Here is a 20,590-nt window from a genome sequence, read left to right as displayed (position 1 = left end):
GCCGACTGGACACCCCCCCCCCCCCAGGTGCCCTCAACACTTGAGGCTGGCATCCGTCGTAAACCCCGACCACTGGAAGGAAGAAACAACTTCCGACAAAAGAGTCAGGGATCTCCGTCACCAACTCAGAGACTGACTAGGTGGCGCACCGGAATCTGATTTCAGAGACAAGCGATTTTTACCACCTGGACAGTATTTCCCCCAAGGAGGCTACCCACAGGCCCTAGACCAGCAGGTGCCCGGAGAGAAGACCGATTGCGTGATGTCAATACCTTTCTCGCAGACTGAAGTGTCTGCAATTTCTCCAGGGGAAGAAGGACCTTCGCTACCAAGGAGTCCGGATCAACACTAGATATTCCAATTCTGAGTCGGAACCTAGCATGCCCAGGATTGGAACTCTGGGTCGCACACAAGGAAGGCGGGCTTGCTGCCACTGAGCTACACCTTCTGGGTCAAATGTTTAACACCCACCCGAATCTTCGGAGGTCTGAATGGGAAGAACACATACGCTAGGTCTGAGACAGAAGTTGCTCCCAGAAGAAGTCGTCCAAGTAGCCAATGAGACAAAGCCTCGCTGTTCCAACAAAGTTAGGATAAGTGCAAGCTCCTAGCTGGAAACCCATGGTGCTGACATCAGATCAACAGGGAGGGCCACAGGCTGACGGAGACCCTCTCTCACCATGAAGCACAGAAAGAACACAGACATGCGCAAAACGGGACATGCATGTATGCGTCCCTGATGTCCGAGGATGCCAGGACGTCCCCGGATGGAGCGCAGCTACCAAACGAATGGATTCCATGCGGAACTACCCGACGTTCACAAAAGGTATTCAGGGCCTGAGGCCCATAGATAACCCCAAACCTCTCGTCCTGCAGGAAAAGTAAAATTACCATGCAGCTTAGCAAGTCCCACACTGCCCAAGGCAGACCCACTGGCCGGGAGAGGAAGACACAAGGAAAGAACTTTGTCCTGTGGATAGGAGGAAAGTCTATTTAGTACTCTGAAAGGGACCACCTCGCAGACCCACTGGTCGGAGAGCAGGGAAGTGTCAACGAATTGTGAACCTGCAAGCTGCCCCCCACCTAGAGACAGGGAGGGAAGGCTACATACAGTGGCAGGATTTGGGTGCCGGCGTGATCGGCTTACGCACCCAGGGACGGATTAGACCCCCCAGCTGGGCCTTTGACGGCCTGGGAGGGTTGCCATAAATAATACACACACATAGTGTGTATGATTATTATGTAGGTGTATGCACACATGCCCTTGGAGGAAACCGGAGTACCCAGAGGAAACCCACGCAGATACAGGGAGTAACAATGCAAGCTCCAGGCAGATTAGTGTCAGTGTCCGATTTGGACCAATGACTCACTTGCTGCCAAGTAATGAGTTAACTACTACACGACCGTGTGCATAAAAGCATTCTGAAACAGACCTATATGAGGCCCTGGACCAGCTGGTCCGCTAGCCTAATAACTTCGGGGGAAACGGCGCTCCTCCACTGTCTGGTGCAAAATGCTCACTCTGAGTGACTGAGACCCCAGAGTAGCGGCCACAATAGGCCGCAAGTCATACCCCAGCATGGAAAACATGGAAAGGGTCAATACTTCGGATCTGCCATCAGTCAGATCCATACAAGCGGGGCCTCCCGCAATAGGTCACCTATACATGACACCCGGAGGGTCCACCACCGGAGAAGCCCACCTCTTGAAAGGGCTCTCCTCAAAAGGGGTACTGAACTGCCTAGCGGTTAGGGACTACAAAAGCCCTCAGCGGCTTTTCTCATTCCGCAGCTAAGAAATTATCAAGGAAGGGCACAGAAGGAAAAAACCTACACAGAATGGTCTGAATTGTGAATCAAAAAGACAGAGCCCTTGGCGGAAACCTAGCTGCACATCCAGCTGAAGAGAGTCCCATACAGCAGTGAGAAGCGCACCCTTATCCTGCACCGACCCAGGTATCCGGTGCGCGGCTCCATAATAGAGCATGCCCCAGGGGATAACGGGGGGAGGGGGCACCCTTCTAAACTCTGCACAAAAGTGTCCAGGACCAATAAGAACGTCTGTGAGAATCCCAGGTGCTAACCCTGCTGCCAATCACCAGCATGTTGGGGAAGGACACAGATACTGACTCCATAGCTTAAGAACATTTACATACTGTGTATAACACGTAGGTGCATGCAGCACCTGTCCTTACAGATAAACTGAAGCTCTTAAGGCCCTCTTCAGGTCATCTTACCCACGTGCCAAAAACTGACTCCATTATTTAAGTAAAAAACTCCAAGGGCCCAGTTCAGACTGAACAGAAAAAAAGACCCAACACTCCGGCTGCGCTGACCGGGGGGGGGGGGGGGGGGGGGTGGTTACCCAGGGGACACACCACACCGGAGGAGACTGCTCAGTGCCGCTGCCCATGTCCCGCACACTGCTGTGTAAGGAGAAAACTGAGGTAAGCTGTGAGGTAGTAATGGGGTGCTGTGTAAGGCAGAGGACTCAGGGGCAAGATGGCCGCCGAGCGCAGCATATGGAGCCTGACGTGGCCACAGGAAAATGGCCGACCGCCATAATATGCTGCATCATGGCGCGGCTTTAACAAAAGGGCCAATGAGATTTTCAATAGAAACTGAAAATCCACAAAAAGATTGCGCCAGCGCCACCAGAACGGCGGCAAAATACAGAATTTTAAAAAGGTGAAAACCTAGAAAAGCTGCCCAGCACCCCAAAACGTCCAGAAAACGGAGCCCCCAGCAGTAAAATACAAATAGGCCAGGCGCCCCCCTGGCGGGGCTGTTCAACTCTGTTAAAGGGGTTGTAAAGGGAAAAAAAAATTTTTTCATAATAAGCATCCTTTACAGACCTTCCTCTTTTCACTTACTCATTGTTCGTTTTTGCTCAGAAGTTACTCTATTTATTCTCTGTTCTGTTCACTTCCTGCTTGTCTGATTTTACGGACCACCGTGAAGGGAGGCTTTACTGCGGTGGTCAGTAACGTGCTCGCCCCCTCATGGGAACTACATCTGTGCGGCAGGACACTCTCTACATGTTAGAGACTTCAAAGAGGTGTGAATTACTTGGCGTGCCGCAGTTCATACTGGGAAGCGAGACAAAAACCAGCATGGAACACCAACAGGAAGAGGGCCTCTGACACACTTCCTGCCCTCTTCCTGTTTGTGTTCCATGCTGGTTTTTGTCTCGCTTCCTCCGACATCATGCCCAGGCTCCATCACCATTGTGTTCCCTAAACACTCACAGCACAGATTGGCTGTTATCCTGTGGACTTCACTGGAAGCTTTATCAGACTGGGACTGCCCTGCCACTGGAACATCTTCTGGACACACTTACCTGCTACATGCCTGCTTCATCCACCATCTTGTAAGTGTTTTTAACCCCTTTAGGGGATATTAAAAAGTTTTACATTTCTGCACTTAGAGGCGCCTTGTTTGTTTCTCTGTTCCCATTAGAGATTGCCTGTCTCCCTGAGTGCTGCCTAAAGTGTGTGAAGATCTGCTACCCTCTCCAACACAGACTGTCAGGATTCAAATTCTTGGAGCGCCCTTGATATACACATTTTTCTGGATCTAATGTTTCTGCCTAGTCCTCTCCTGTAAACCTGGAACATAACCTACTTGTCAAGATTTAAGAGCTGTGTCTGTCCATGGACGAGACCTGGCGCCTGCCGGTAATTGAGGCCGTGGTTTTTCGGCATACAAGGCCGCGGCCTCAATTACCGGCCGCCGCACGGAGGCACAGGACGCGACGGCCGGTAATTGAGTCTGCGGCCTTGTGAAGTCCCAAGCTCTTCCTTCTGTGAGCTGGCGCCATCTGGTGGTGGCCGTTGGCATTACAAGTTAACAGCAATTCTAATGTAATTTTTCACTGCCATCTCCTTCCCTCTAATTAGAACCCCCAAACACTATATATATTTTTTATTCTAACACCCTAGAGAATATAATGGCGATCGTTGCAATACTTTCTGCCACGCCGTATTTGCGCAGCGGTCTTACAAGCGCACTTTTTTGGGGAAAAAAATACACTTTTTTTAATTTAAATAACAGTAAAGTTATCCCAATTTTTTTTTTATATTGTAAAAGATAATGTTACGCCGAGTAAATTGATAACCAACATGTCACACTTCAAAATTGCGTCCGCTCGTGTAATGCAGACAAACTTTTACCCTTTAAAATTTCCATAGGCGACGTTTAAAAAAAAATCTACCAGGTTGCATGTGGCAACTTGAAGGAAAAAAAACAAACAAACACAATTAAAATTGCATCGCATTTTGAGCAAACAATGGGTTACAAGAACATTACAAAATTAGAGGAATTTGATTTAAAATGTGAATTTGAAAATGTTTCCCCCTCTAATGGCTGTCCAAAATGTTTAGTGCAAGCAGCAGTTCAAGAATGAGATAGCTGGGAGCTGTGGTGGCTCAACGCGATTGGCACTGCGCTGACAAGTGAATTGAGTTTGGTGGTCTCAGCCCGGCTCCCGGTGGGTGAGGTAAGCCTGCGCTTAGTACGCCAACCCCCTCCCACAAAAACCACCACACTTACACGCACTCGAAATTGGGTTAACATGCACGCACTTTGGTCTCTCTAAAAAAAAAAAAAAAAAAAAAAAAAGGAGGCGAAGGACTAACGGGGCTGGTTGAGCGGGCAAATCCTCTCACTCCCTTATAGGGAGTCCCTTTGCCCCGTTGGGCTTCAAAGCGGAGCAGGTAGGGTGGGCTGTGTGGGAGGACCCACTCACACACCCGCCATTGCCACCCGGGGCATGGAGAAAGGTGGCAGATTGCCTCTGGGGGAGGCCTGCCTACTCCCAACTCCTGAGTCCGGCTCCTCTCTCGAGTACATGCACAAAATACACTAATAAAGAAAAAAAAAAATGTTAATGAGATAGATGAATTTTCAGGCCATGGAGATAATACTTCATGTATAGAGAATGTAAGGTTAAGGACACAACCTCAATAAAATTACTACAACATCAGACAAGGGGGGAAATATTTGGGTAAAAAATCCATAAGATGTGGAATAGGATTCTCAAAAATAGGGAATAGTGTGCCAAGTTCTCCAAAACTGGGTTAGGAGACAAGAAAGCCATTTCACATAAATGAGGTGGCCTTCAAGGAAGGTGCGACAGGCAAGAGAAAAAAAACAAAAAAAAAAAAACGTTTGAATTCTTGAAAGTAGAACATATTGTAACATAACGTGTATATATTGAGAAGGATATGTTGCCATCTGCTTACTGTATTCGACAAATTTAGGGTCTCCCAATACAGTTTTAGAATAGCTAGAATATGAGGGCTTTATACTCATCCATTACCCATAATCAGGGCCTAAAAGTTCTCTACAGTTTTACCAACAAGACCTATGGGACAACAGGGGCATTTTCAGAACAAAAAAAATGTGCTGAAAAAATAGGATTTTTGTACTGACCGTAAAATCCATTTCTCCGAGTTCATAGACGGACACAGCATCCTTGACAGTAGGGTTATGCACCTTCCTTCCAGGAGAGACTTAAGCAGAATTTACAGCACTTAAAGTGTTAAAACCTTTCCTAAGTGCCGCTCCTCCCAGGGGGCGTGGCTCCCCAGGCATAACCCACACCCTGCTCTAGCAGCCCCAGTATTTCTCTGCCTAAAGACAGGAGAGGCAGGCACTTTCTGGAGTCCTGTACTCGAGTTTTTTCTCTGAATTTGAATTGGACTTGAATTTGGCCCTCTGAGCTTCAGCAAGCTCCTTTTTGAGGACATCCGGAAGATCCCTTTGTTGACTGTCACAAAAGGTGTTTTTTCTGGTAGCCATCACCTCTATCAGACACATGTCTAAACTGGCGGCTTTGTCCTGCAAGGCCCCCTACTTGGTCATCCATCAGGATAAGGCGGTGCTGCTTCCGCAGCCCTCTTTTCTTCCAAAGGTCGTTTCGACCTTTCACATTAATGAGGACATTGTTCTTCCATCCTTATGTCCTCAGCCGAAGAACCCGAAGGAGGCCACTTTACATTCTCTGGATGTAGTTCGGGCCCTTCGAGTTTACTTATCGGCGACGGCTCCGTTCCGGAAGTCGGACTCGCTGTTCGTGTCGGTATCTGGTCCCAGAAAGGGTCTGGCAGTCTCGTCGGCCACCATTTCCAGGTGGATCCGACAGGTTGCGATTCAGGCCTATGCCCTGAAGGGGCGGGCGCATTCGACCAGGGCCTCTTGGGCTTTCCGACATCAAGCCTCTGTGTTACAGGTGTGTAAGGCAGCGACCTGGTCGTCGGTCTACACCTTTTCAAAGTTTTACAAGGTGGATGTGAGTGCATCTTCTGATGCCTCCTTCAGCCGCAGGGTGTTACAGGCGGCAGTTTAAGGTTGGAGTTCCTCCGTTGAGCAACTCCGGTTTTGTTTGGGGTGAAGCTTGGTTTGCTGTATTTTTTTCCCACCCCTTGAAATATTTTTGACACTGCTTGGGGGTGTCCCTACGGTCAAGGATGCTGTGTCCGTCTATGAACGGAAGAGAAAATAGGATTTTTGTACTCATAGACGGGACACAGCACCCACCCTTCCTTTGTTTGTACTGCTTGTTACGAACTGGGGCTGCTAGAGCAGGGTGTGGGTTATGCCTGGGGAGCCACGCCCCCTGGGAGGAGCGGCACTTAGGAAAGGTTTTAACACTTTAAGTGCTGTAAATTCTGCTTAAGTCTCTCCTGGAAGAAAGGTGCATAACCCTACTGTCAAGGATGCTGTGTCCGTCTATGAACGGAAGAGAAACTCAGCTTATACTCGAGTATATACGGTACTCAAATTTTTAACCAATTGGGAAGACCTGCACTCTTAGACTGTCTGGAGAAACGTTAGGATTTCAAACATATAGCATGAAGATCTTGATGCAGCTGCTTGATTGGAGTCAAATTTTACATGTGAAGAGTTGATCCAGCAGAGTCAGAGGAACAACCTATCACCCTAGGACACCAAGCTAAACTGAGCAGGTTTGCTGGGGATGTGGTTATAGCTATTGGTCCATCCTCTTATAGAGAACAGCATAATGTATAACAAAAAGATTGGTCTTTCTCTATATTCAGTCCAAAGTGTTACACAGCCCTACCACACATTGCAGCATGCTGACCTGAGTTTTCTATACTGCAGTTAATCAATACAGCCAGGTCACCGCCCTCTAGTGATGAAGACAAACTATACTGTAGAACTCATCCTTTTTCCTCTTGCTCTCCACTCAGTGTTTTTTGTAAGCACTTCAGCACACCCAGTTGGCTCCTAGTGTTGTCCCTTCCTTTTTCAGTTGAAGTCTACTGTACAGGGAATTACGATAAGCTGATACAAAGCCAAATTCAGACATTTACACTATTTGTATTAAAAAATGTATTTAATGTAACTTGATTCACGGACCATTTTTAGCAACAACTCAAGTAAATAGATTGTCATACAATAGCTAGCAAACATTTCTGCTTATGTGTCCCCCCAGCAGCACATCAAATTTCATGGAACAAGTGGTCAGGGGCACAGTGCAATAGATGTCATACTGCAGATACACAGCTATAAGGCTCAAGGCACAGAAAGTATTTTTCAGGAGGAATTCAAGACAAAAAGATAAATCTTTCAGACTACCACTTAAGCACAATCAAGAATTTTGGATACAAGATAGGAAAGCTTCACTTGTTGAATTCAGGGTTTGACTGGAGAAAACTAGGGACAGGTGTCACTTAGGAAAAATACACATTTTCATTAGATGCAAAACTTCCAAACAATTGTGCTGATCTGCAATCCATTTTGTTTTAATAAGTCAGTCCATTAACCACACAACACTATTAATCCACAAACCTTATACTGTAGCCTATGTCGGCGGCCCTTCAGATGCATGTCTCTGGCATTGGTATCATTGAAGCTGCATTCACAGAGTTTACAATGGAACCGTATTGTCTTCCCTTCCTCATTATGAATCTGAATATAAAAAAAAAAATTGGTGTTAGCATTCTTTTAGTAAAAAGAAAATGTATATTGCCCAATTAAATTTTTCCCATTTAGGTGTTTTTCCTTTTATATTTAAAGAGTATTTATCACATGTAGTTTTTACATTTAAAGCTGTATAAAGAAAAGAGAAACCAGAACCTGGATTCACTATACAAATGGCAGACTTTGTGAGCATAACATGAGGCAAGCTATAAAAATATATATCAATCCTTATTACAAAAGGATATTAAAATAGAGCAAATATAAAATCATAGGAAGCACCCTCTACATTCAACAGGTCAACAATACCCAATCCCAAGCATGGAGATCCAGATGAATTGTAAGGTAAATGGATGTTTATCAGTATATACTGGTATATATGGCGTCAGCGTAGATAGATACATTTTGCAGTTCCTCTATGCATGATAGTCAACACATTTCACAAGATTTGCTTGCTTCTTCAGGACTGATTGGGTGGATGCCGTTATTGGATTCAAAATAGGTAAGAGGTATTTGATAAGTATTGTATGTTATATCAAATTATTTTGTAAGCATTTGTATAGTCTTAAACCTATATTTGTGCATAAGGTCTCTCTCTCTCTAGAGATGGAGAGAGAACGTCTGCTACTTCAAGGGACATCTGCTACTAGACGCACTAGGTCGGCGTACCAAGGACGCCGAGGCCAATCCAGAGCAATTAGGATCATTGGAATCCCCTCCGTCTCCACTCTGCGAAACAGATGAGGAACGAGCCTTAGAGAAGGGAAGGCATAGATTAGCCACTACTGACTCCACGGTGCCACTAACGCATCTGACGCGTCTGCCCATGGGTCTCTTGACATGGCCACAAACCTCAATACCTTCCGATTAAGTCGAGATGCCAGGAGATCTACGTCTGGCGTGCCCCATCTTTGGCAAAGGAGCTGAAACACATCCAGGTGCAGAGACCATTCTCCTTGGTCCAGCATCTGGCGACTCCGGTAGTCCGCCTGCCAGTTTTCCACCTGCGGAATGTATACGGCCGATACGCTCTTTCTGCCCACCTTGAGATGCGAGCGACCTCTGACGCTGCAGCTGAGCTTCTTGTTCCTCCCTGATGGTTGACATATGCCACTGTTGTGGCGTGGTCCGACTGGATCCTGACTGGACGCCTCTGTAGCCTCTGAGACCAAGTGGAGAGGCACAGCCTGATCGCCTGAAGTTCCAGGATATTGATCGGCAAGTGGGATTCCTTGGGTCGACTGAACCCCCAGCCTCCCCCTAACCGGTAAGGCTGGCGTCCATCGTGATTACCATCCAGTGAAAGGAAAGTTATGATTTCCCGGCCAGAAGTGCCGTTGATGTCAGCCATTAAACTATGGAGGTCCTGACCAGGTGGCTCATCCGGATCGGACAATCCAGGGAAAATGGGCACCTGTCTCATCTGGACAGAATTCCTTCTGTAACACTCGCATGTGAGATGGGTGGGGGCAGACCTTCATGCAGATGTAGATTTGTTTGCAGGCTTGTTGGGTTTGCGAAACCAGGGACGTCTGTCCCTGAGCAGGCGCTTTATTGGCCTGAGGTCTTTTACCTGCCGCACTGGGCGGACAAAAAAAACGCTTGTGCACGGTGAAGGGCCCTTGCCTACGGCATGGCTCATTTTTGTATTGTGGGAGCAGCGTGCCCTTACCTCCTGTGGCATCTTTAATAATGTCATCCAGGGAAGCTCCAAACAGTCTGTCGCCCTTAAAAGGGAAAATCCATTAGGGCTTTCTTGGAAGAATGGTCCGCAGACCAATCTTTTAACCAAAGCAGATGGCGTAGCACCACCTCATGGCTTGAAGCTCTGGCCAGCAGAGGAATAGTGTTCAAGGCTGATTAGCAAACAAATTTTAGACCCTGTACCAGTTGGTCAGCTAGAGCTACCTCGTCCGGAGAAGCCCAACGTGCTTTTAACCCATTGTGCAGCATCTTTGCCCATTCAGTGAGTGTCTAAAACAGCAGGGCCCCAACTATCGTTGGGCGCACAGCCGAACCCACTACCAGGTACAGGTTACGGGTGACTGCCTCAGCCTTCTTGTCCGCAGGAGCCCCCTTCACCGGAATGGTGGTTAGCTGGTTTAGTCTGGACACAGGAGGTTCCACTATCAGGGGCGAGGTCCATTTTTTCAAGAAACTCTTCAAGGAGGTTAACGCACCACCAGAATTTTAGGGACTGAAAAAAACCCTTCTGTGGTTTGTCCCACTCCTTGTATAAAAGTTTCACAAGGAAACGCCTTAGTGCGGGTCGCCTTACGGAACCCAAAAGGGACTGGCGCTTCTGCACACCCCTCTATTTTTAGATTATCTTGCACTGCGGTGATAAGATCACTTATATAGACAAGTCTCCTGCGCTCCAGTATTTTCAGGAGGTGCTATGGGGTGGTGTAGTTCAATTTAAAAGCCATCTTCTAGAATCTTGCAGCCCTCCTCAGAATCGTTGGAATTCATAAAACTAGGAGAAAAGAAAAGAACGGAGGGCGCACCGACCTAGTGTGATACTGCTAAAATGAATTTATTCAAATGTTAAAATTAATCATTGTACTCACAATGTGAAGATTAAAATCAGGCATTCAAAGACAGTGCAGCAGAAATCCAGCAACATCAGTGGAACACGACAGTCTCTTGAACCAACGATCGATGTTAAAGCTGACGCGTTTCGGGGGCGAACCCCTTTCTTCAGAGCTAGGTGGTCTGCTGTGCTAAAGTGTGTGCGTGTAATTATATATATTACACGCACACACTTTAGCACAACAAGATCACTTACCAGAGCCCTATTGTGTGCTGACCCGGATCCGCAGTCTTCCTCACTGTCCGGCCGATCTCGGGCCGCATCCTCCGATACATCAGAGCCAGGGCCATAAGCTGTAGCTGGACCCGGCTCTGCATCCGAGTTGTTCCCAGAAGATAGCGGGGGGAGGAAGCGCTTTCTAGCCCCCGTTTTCCCCACGCGCTGCTTTCACCATGGCAACAAAGGCATCTAGGATAGAGGAAAAGGCATCTGCTTCCGACGCCATGCTGACCCACGCGCCTGACACAGGGACTCCCAGGTAAGGTACAGTAACCCACGCTCCTAGCTGCGGCATAGACTAGGGGTTCGCCCCCAGAGGACTCGCCACCCTGGAACAGTAGTACGGCTGCTGTCCGCTACCTAGTAGAGCTGCTTCCTTGTCAGCTATACCGTCTGACAAGTCGTGTGTGTCGGTTTTTCGCCATTTAAATGCTGTCTGATCAGTGGAAACATGGCGGCCGATAGAGGCCAAACAGTGCGGCCACAAAAACATGCCTGCCAAGCGTAGATAGAGCAAGGATCACAGGAAAAATGGCCGAGTGGCCACAAGATGCCAAACAGCGCAGACCACAAAAACATGGCTGGTGAGTGCAGATGGCCAAACACCGTCTGGGTCACAAGAAAAATGGCCCAGAGCGGCCACTAGAGGCCAAACACAGTGCGAACCACAAGAACATGGCCGCCAGTGCAGATAGAAACAAACAGAGCATGGATCACAGCAAAAATGGTCGCCGACAGCATGGACGACGACACACAGGTAAGCAGATCTCTTTATGGCAGCTCATAACATCTTATTTAGCAGACGTACGCACAGTTCCCCACGGGTAAAGCCCCCCCAGCAGCCAGCCTAGCTCAGGGAGCCTAGGGAGGAGGGAAGGGAGGATAGACCCTCTTACTCACCTCTCCAGGAATGACCAGCTCTGTCTTCCTGCCGAAGCAGGGGGATTACTACTTACCATCCCTGCAGGATTGTGCTGGAAGCATCCCAGACAGACCCTCTTCCGCATGGTGACAGAGGTGACTGTTGGCCCGGCTGCTGCGACTCGGCCCTATAGACCGGTCATATGCATGCCCTGGAGCGTATAGCTCATTGGCCCCCGTAGATCGACGGGCATGTCGTGGACAACCCAGCACATAGCTATGGTCGGCACACGCTCGATGGCCGAAACTGGGGAGACAAGGATCTGGGATCCAGCCTGTCGCCCAGTCGGCAGTTGATCGAAGATCACAGGAACAAACAAAAAAATATAAAAAGAAATTGAAATAAACCTCCAGGCCTATGCTTAGGCCTCCTTAGCAAGGCAGAAAAAACTGAGCTGCTGAGTGCAGGCTGAGGGGATATAGCCAGTAGGACCGCCCCCTTAGCAGGGCTGTTCAGCTTTGTTGTTAACACATTCTGCCTAGTCACTCCTAAAGGAAGGCCAATACCCACTTTGTCAAGATTAAGGCTTTGTCCGTCCATGAACGAAAATGGGATTTTTTGTACTTACCGTAAAATCTTTTTCTCGGAGTTCATGGACGGACACAGCATCTTATTCTTGACATTAGAGTATTGGCCTTCTATCAGGAGAGGACTAGGCAGAAAAGAATGTTAAGTGTTAAACATACATCAAAACTGTACAGTACAGTTCCTCTAGGTGCAACCCCTCTCCCTGTATCATGCAGCTCAGTTTGTCAAAAAGCAGTACAAACATAAGAGGGGTGGGTGCTGTGTCCGTCCATGAACTCAGAGAAAGGGATTTTACGGCGAGTACAAAAATCCCATTTTACACACCTGTGAGACAGACGCTTGATGTTGGAAAATCCAGGAGGCACCCATCGCCCTGGACGAATGTGCCGTGACCTTAAAGGGCGGGCACCTCCCTTTCCTGACAAAAAAACCTGAATTACAATCTGTCTGATCCACCGAGACTGCCAGGCCTTTCTTTGGACCAGTCACTGACACAAACGGTGAGTCTGACCTCCGAAATGGAGTCGTAGCAGACAGATACACCCGCAGAGCTTGTACGAAGTCCAAAGAAAGCAAGCAATCTCTTGGAATACGACGGCCGGGGACACAAGCATGAAGCACAATGTCCACATTGATAAAAAAAGGCCGAAACATACCTCAGGTAGAGAGAAAGTCTGTGGACGCAGCACCGCCTTATCCTTTTGGATGAGTAAGTAGGGAGACTTGCAAGACAAGGCCGCCAACTCAAAAAGAGGTAACAGCAACCCGAAAGCTACTTACCAAGAGAGTGCCAACAGGGGAATCTCTCAATGTACTTAAAAAAGGTGGTTTCTGAAAACACGCAGGGTACCAGATTCAATCTCACAAAGGCAGCAGCGATTGGACTGGAGGGGCCACATGTGGTACCCCTTGGACAAACTCACCCACCAGTGATTGAGCCGCCAAGAGTCACGGAAGAAAACCAGCCAAGGCCGATATCCGCCCCTCAATGGAGCGAAGAGCAAGTCTTTTAACCACTCCACGCTGTCAAACAGCAGGATCCTGAAAGCTGAATATGTACGTGAATGTCACTCCATCTCCACACATAGGCCCTCCAAGTGCGATGGTAAATCATCCGAAAAGATGACTTCCGTGCCCTCAGCATGGTGGAAGCACCGAAACTGACATGCTACGGTCACTTAATATCCGACTGTCAACAAGCATGTCGTGAAGGCCAGTGACTGCAGTTTGAAATGTACGACCTTGCAATACGAGGCGCTTTCGCATTGGCAGCCGCCAAGGAACATCCACCACCAGTCGCACTAAAGTGGTGTACCAGGGACGCCGGAATCAATCTGGGGCAAGGAAACTACTCGGAAACCCCTTCGGCCTCTACTCTGAGCAGATGAGGAAAAGTATTTTATTTAGGAGGAAGGCATACATAGCCGATACTGTATCCAAAGGACCAAACACGCATCCGACGTGTCCCCCCAGGAATCTTCGATCCTGGCCACAACCTCAACCCCTCCGATTGGGTCGAGAAGCCAGAAGATCCCCATCTCCGGTAGAGGAGTCGAAACACCTCCGGGTGTAGAGACCATAGTCCATGGCCCAGCAACTGCCGACTCGGGGAGCCTGCCTGCTAGAGTTCTACACCCAGACTGTATGCGGGCGATTGAGGGCATGTGCTGGCTCTGACAAAAATCGACCAAATAACCCATAATTGCGATCCCATGTTGCCTCAGCAAGGCCAGGATCGGGGCGAGCACCCTGAAGAAACTCCCAATGCCAACGCCAGGTCAAAAGAAAAGGAAGAGCCACCATTTAGTAGTGCTCATCCCAGACTGCAAACCGTAGAAGCCTGACGCATATGCTGCTGCAAAAAAATCCCTAGGATATAGTGCAGCGACCACAAAGACAAGCTGCTATCCTGAACCTTGGCGCTTTCACAAAGCTGTTGAGGGTCTTGAGATCCAGGATCGGACTGACCCCTCCCTTCTCTGAGACTACAAAAAGATTGTAGATTCCTTGAAAAACTTTTCGGTGACGGCACAGGTACTATCCCCTGCGCATGAGCAGATCCTGCACAGCCCCAAACAAGGCGGCCCGGCAAGCCAGAAGGGGGTGAAGCTTGGAGGAAAAAAAATAAAAAATCAGTCCCTTGATGGACAAGAGAAAAAAACTCCCATCTTGTACCCAGATGAAACCACTTCACAGAACCACTGGTCGGAAGTAGGAAGGTTCACCGAGCTGCAAACTCACGAGGGCAGCCCCCACCCCATAGACGGGCAAGGAATGCAAACCTGAGGGCCCGGCGGAAACAAAAAACATGAGCGGAAAAAAGGAGGGCCCTGGCCTAAGGCGTGGCACCATAACTTTTTGGAATTTGGGGGAGCACCGTGCTCTCACCCCAAACATTTTTAACACCGTCATCCTGCGAGGCTCCAGAAGCCTCTAACCCTGGCAGGGCAATCTGCCAGAGCCTCCTTTGACGTCTGGTCCGCAGACCAGCATTTCAGTCAAATCATGCAGCATAGCCCCACTGCAGATACTGATGTACTGGACAGCCAGGGAGCAGTACCTAAGGCTGCATTGCAAACATACTTAAGGCCATGCACCAACTGGTCCCGTCATGCAGACCGGGGAAGCCTGTTGCTATTCCAAACACGGTGCAGCAATCTTTGACCATTAAGGGAGCGACGGTGACACCAGGGTCGGGGCCAACAGTAGCCGCAACGCTGACCACAATACCAAGAACAAGGACCGGGCCACTGCCTCGGTCCCCTTCTGCAGGGTCCTTAAAGAACTAGGAATCCCTACCGTCGGAATCGTGCAATTCCCTAGATGCCCTCGCCGTATCCACCATCTAATTGGGGATCCGGCACCCAGTGATAAGTGCTCAACCAGCGCCTTTTTGCGCTGACCCGGACAAGGAAAAAGCAAGGTAGCCGTTCGGCACCGTCCGAAAAGGTCCTGGTCCGCATCTTCAGACATGTCAGAGCTGGGGACATATGTCACAGCAAGACCGAGTCTGAATTACAACTTCTCCCAGAAGATGGTGGAGGGATGGGGCATTTTTACCCCCTGTGCGCCCGCACATCGCTCCCACCCTGGCAATAGGGAATTCCAGGATCACTGACAAGGTGTCCATCACCACAGGGATGTCTGGGGAAGAAAACGCCAGCTGACGATATGCAGACTCTCTTGCCTGACCTCCATAGGGACCAAGGCAAGGCACACAAAAAATTCCACCCACCTAGTTGTTCCAACTGAGGGCCTCCCCCCCCCCTCTAGAGGACTCACCGCACCGACCCAGGTAACTGCACAGCGCCGCCGTCTGCTCTCCCCACATCTGGTATGGCTGCAGTGTCTTCCTGTGTCTGAGGTGTCCTGTGTTTGCGCCGAACAGAAGGACCGCATCCACTGCTAGAGACAAAAACTAAGATGGTGACTACAGAAAATGGCCGCCGGGCGCCCTTGTATAAAAACCGCGCGGACTACAAAAATATGGCTGCGAAAAAGCTGGGCCTCAGCGCAGCGGCCCCCAAGGCACCAGACAACCCCTCACATGGAGAGCGGACCCAGACACCAAGCGCAGCCTCCCCGACAAGACACGGAGCCCCCTAGTGGACCCCCGGTCAGTACACAGCAGGCCCAGCTACCACAGAGCATGGGGAGGAGGGAAGGACGGGAGAGCAGAAAGGATGGGCAGGAACCCCCCTAATGGACCTCCCCGGGAATGCCCAGCTTGTTCCATCCTGCCGGAGCAGGGGGAACTGCTACTTACCCATCCTGCGTGGACTAGCTGAAGGCATTCCTGACAGACCCAACGTCCATGTGGTTATGGCATGGCTGTCAGCCCAGCACACTGACACGGACATATAGCCTAGTCATATGTGTACCCTGGAGCATATAGCTCACCGGCCACCCCTGGAGCAACGGGGCATGTCATGGAAGACCCAGCGTGTAGCTAAAGGTCAGCACACGCTCGATGGCCAAAACTGGGGGGACTGCAAGGATCTGGGATCCAGCCTGTCACCTAGTCGGCAGTTGATAGTAGATCTCAGGATTAAAAGTAGAAAAAAAAAAAAAAAATCCATAGGACCAGGGGCCCACCGGGAGCAAGGTCCTAGCCTATGCTAGGCAGAAAAAAAAAAAAACAGCTATATGATGCAGGGAGAGGGGTTGTACCTAGAGGAACCGACCCCAGGGTGGTACTGTACAGTTTTGATGTAAGTTTAACACTTAACATTGAAACATATAAAATATAGATGCGCTAATATTAACTTAAAAGGTGATAAAACGTACAAAGAAAACTAATCAGGGAGAACACTCCATAAACTGTGAATTACTAATATGTCCTTAATTAGTGCACAGTGATTAGCAGGATTCCATGCAGGGAAAAAATCGCTCTCTTCAATCTGAATGCTAATCCAGCCCTCCACCGCTGTGATCAGATGATACAGGCACTCACAGACAGGGATTGCATGAAAGAAAAGAGAAAAAAACTCTCATTGCGCAATATTCGATGACAGATCAAAAAATGTAATCAGAGCATTGACATATGCACTCACGAATCCCCGCTTTCAGTAAAGCATGAAAACGCCACTCAGTATGCAGTTTCCTCAGCTCGATCCGATGCACTCGGATTCGATCGCAGGCTCCTCCCTACGCGTTACGTCACAGGCACGCGACTTACTCATGGGTCCCTGATTAGTTTTTCTTTGTACGATTTATCACTTTTTAAGTTAATATTAGCGCATCTATATTTTATATGTTTCACTGTTTGGATTTGGTATCACTCAAGATAGCAGCTATATTATTTGGTTTTTTATTTAGGTGCACGTGGAATTGATTATTTAATTAGCGCTGTAGTATATTTTTCACATTAACACTTAACATGCTTTTCTGCCTAGTCCTCTGACAGAAGGCCAATATCCGAATGTCAAGAATTAAGATGCCGGGTCCGTCCATGAACGAAAGAGAAAGAAATTTTAATTAGGAGACTCCAGGGTGAAGACTCTAGGAATGGGAGCATGGCTCTCCCATGGATCTCTCTGCCAGGAGAGGGAAAAAAAAAAAAAAAAAAAAAAAAAATGGATTTTTGTACTCACCATAAAATCCATTTCTCTGAGTTGGACGGACACAGCAGCCTTTGACCTTGGGGTTATATCCGTTTCCTTCAGGAGAGTTAGGCATAAACAAAGCACTTTAAGTGTTAACACTTTCATCAGTGCAGCTCCTCCCAAGGGGCGTAGTTCCCCGGGTATAACCCACACCCTGCCTCAGCAGCCCCAGTTCGTAACAAGCAGTACAAACAGAGGGGTGGGTGCTGTGTCCGTCCATGAACTTCAGAGAAATGGATTTTACTGAGAGTACAAAAATCCTATTTTCTCTTTCGTTCATGGACGGACACAGCAGCCTTTGACCTTGGGGACATCCCCAAGCAGTGTCAAAAATGTGAGGGGTGGGAAAACACAGCAAACCAAGCTTACACCCCAAACAAAACCGGAGTTACGCAACGGAGGAACTCCAACCTTAAACTGCCGCCTGTAACACCTTGCGGCCGAAGGAGGCATCCGAAAATGCACTCACATCCACCTTGTAAAACTTTGAAAAAGTGTGGACCGACAACCAGGTCGCTGCCTTACACACCTGTAACACAGAGGCTTGATGTCGGAAAGCCCAAGAGGCACCGATCGCCCTGGTCGAATGCACTGTAACCTGAAAGGGAGGCGCCCGCCCCTTTAGGGCATAGACCTGAAGCATAACCTGTCTGATCCACCTAGAAATGGTGGCCGACAAAACTTTTTTAGGACCATTCACTGACATGAACAGCGAGTCAGATTTCCGGAACGGAGCCGTAGCCGATAAGTACACTCGTAGGGCCCGAACCACATCCAGGGAATGTAAAGTGGCCTCCTTCGGGTTTTTTCGGCTGAGGACATAAGGATGGAAGAACAATGTCCCCATTAATGTGAAAAGCCGAAACAACCTTTGGGAGAAGAGACGGCTGCGGCCGCAGCACCACTTTATCCTCATGGATGACCAAGTAGGGAGCCTTGCAGCACAAGGCCGCCAGTTCAGACACCCTTCTGATCGATGTAATCGCTACCAGAAAAACCACCTTCTGTGACAGAGTCAACAAGGGGATCTTCCGAATGTCCTCAAAGGGAGCGCCTTGAAGCACCGAGAGGACCAAATTCAAGTCCCATGGGGGCAGTGGAGGGCGCACAGGAGGAGCCACATGCCGGACCCAATGCACAAACATGCGCACCAAGGAGTGCGCAGCCAAGGGTCTCTGAAAGTAAACAGCCAGAGCTGAACTAAAAAAAAGCAGAATCCAGGACACCACGTATGTACGGGGGTGCCATCTCATCTCCTCACACAGAGATGTAGGCCCTCCACGTACGATGGTAAATCCTTTGTGAAGTAGACTTCCGTGCACGCAGCATGGTAGAAGCCACGGAGCCCGATAGGCCTCCGTCCTTCAACACCTGGCTCTCAACAGCTATGCCGTTAAAGCCAGCGACTGTAAAGCAGGGTGGAAGATTGGACCCTGCGACAGAAGATCTTCTCTCAGGGGTAGACGCCAAGGGGTGTCTGCCACCAGACGCACCAGGTCCGCGTAGCAGGAGCGACGCGGCCAATATGGTGTGATCAGGATTGTTCGAATCCCTTCGGCTTCCACTCTGCGCAGCAGGCGAGGAAGAAGCTTCAGAGGAGGGAAGGCATAAATTAGGCGATAGTGACCCCAAGGCGCCACCAACGCATCCGCCCACGGGTCCTTTGACCTGGTCACGGAGCGTGGCACCTTCCGATTGAGACGGGACACTAGAAGGTCCACGTCTAGAGTGCCCCACTTTCGGCACAGACTTTGAAACACCTCCGGGTGAAGTGGCCACTCTCCTTGTCTAGTGTTTGGCGACTTATGAAGTCGGCTTGCCAATTCTGTACTCCCGGAATGTACACGGCCGACAGAGAAGGAACAGACCTTTCGGCCCATTTAAGGATGTGCGCGACCACAGTCGCTGCAGCTGAGCTCCGTGTGCCTCCCTGATAATTGATGTACGCCACGGCTGTGGCGTTGTCGGACTGGTTCCTGACCGGTCGGCCCTGCAGATCCCGGGACCACCTGGCAAGGCACAGCTTGATTGCTCGGAGCTCCAGTATATTGATTGGAAGGCGGGACTCCTCCTGAGTCCAGCATCCCTGGGCTGACTGGGTGCCCCAAACGCTCCCCCCCCCAACCGGAGAGGCTGGCATCCGTTGTGACCAGTGGCACGGCAGAAACGACTTCCCGGTCCGAAGCACCGGAGACATCAGCCACCACACCAGGGAGGACTTGACCAGTTGACTCAACTGAATCTGGTAATCCAGAGATGACGGGAGCTTGTCCCAACGTGACAGAATTTCCTTCTGTAGCTCCCTGGTGTGGAATTGGGCATACGGAACCGCCTCAAAAGAGGCCACCATCAGACCCAGAACCCTCATGCAGAATCGAAGAGATGACCACTTCTGGACGGACAACTGCTGCACCGCAGATTGCAGCGTCTGAAGTTTCTCCGTTGGGAGAAAAACACTCGCCTCCGTGGAATCCAGGACTAGTCCCAGGTATTCCAGTCTGAGACGGAACCAACACCGAGTTCTGGACTTCAGAAGCCAGCCGAACTCTTGGAGAATCTGACACGTGATAAGACACGTCCTCTAATTCTGAGCCTGAAGAAGCTCGCAGGAGAAGGTCGTCCAGATATCCCACAATAGCGATCCCCCCCGCTGTCTCAGCAGGGCCAGTATCGGGGCAAGCACCTTGGTGAAAACCCGTGGTGCCGATGCCAAGCCAAAACGGGAGGGCCACAAATTGAAAATGGTCCTCCCCGACCACAAAGCGCAGAAACCTCTGGTGCTTTGTGCATATGGGAACATGTAGGTACGCGTCCATGATGTCCAAGGACACCAGAAAGTCCCCCTGATGGAGCACTGCTATTACCGAGCGAAACAACTCCATCCTGAATTTTTGCACCATGACAAAACAATTGAGGGCCTTGAGGTCCAGGATTGGCCAGACCCCTTCCTTCCAGATTGGAACGGTTTCAGGGGTTTTACTCCATCGAGGGAACTGGCACAACCACTCCCCCTGTCCAGTAGGTCCTGGACAGCCCCTGCCAGAGCCTTCCGGCGATCTGGAGGTTGGAAGGAAAAAAATCTGTTTGGTGGACAAGAGAGAAACTCTTGTACCCTGAGGAAACTACTTCGCAAACCCAACGGTCGGAAAGAAGAGACCTCCACCGAGCTGTGAATTCGCGAAGCTGGCCCCCCACCCAAGACACGGGCGGGGCAGACCTTCATGCGAAAGCAGGCTTGTCGGGCTTGCGGTACCAGGTGCGCTTCTGCCCCGCAGCGGGG

General features: G+C 49.5%; 1 protein-coding gene across 1 annotated transcript in view; it reads right to left on the bottom strand.

The window, feature by feature from the left end:
- The window catches only part of ZFR2 (zinc finger RNA binding protein 2), a 290,651-nt gene that overhangs the window by 158,422 nt on the left and 111,639 nt on the right, over positions 1–20,590 (bottom strand). Inside the window, exon 8 of the mRNA XM_040339314.1 lies at positions 7,815–7,934. Coding sequence (XP_040195248.1) covers positions 7,815–7,934 — 120 coding nt within the window. The remainder of the gene's footprint in view (positions 1–7,814; positions 7,935–20,590) is intronic.

This window comes from Rana temporaria, chromosome 1 (genome assembly GCF_905171775.1).
Source record: "Rana temporaria chromosome 1, aRanTem1.1, whole genome shotgun sequence".
Taxonomy (NCBI): Eukaryota; Metazoa; Chordata; class Amphibia; order Anura; family Ranidae; genus Rana; species Rana temporaria.
The sequence above is the reverse complement of the archived record's forward strand: the minus strand, read 5'-3'. Positions and strand labels throughout refer to the sequence as shown.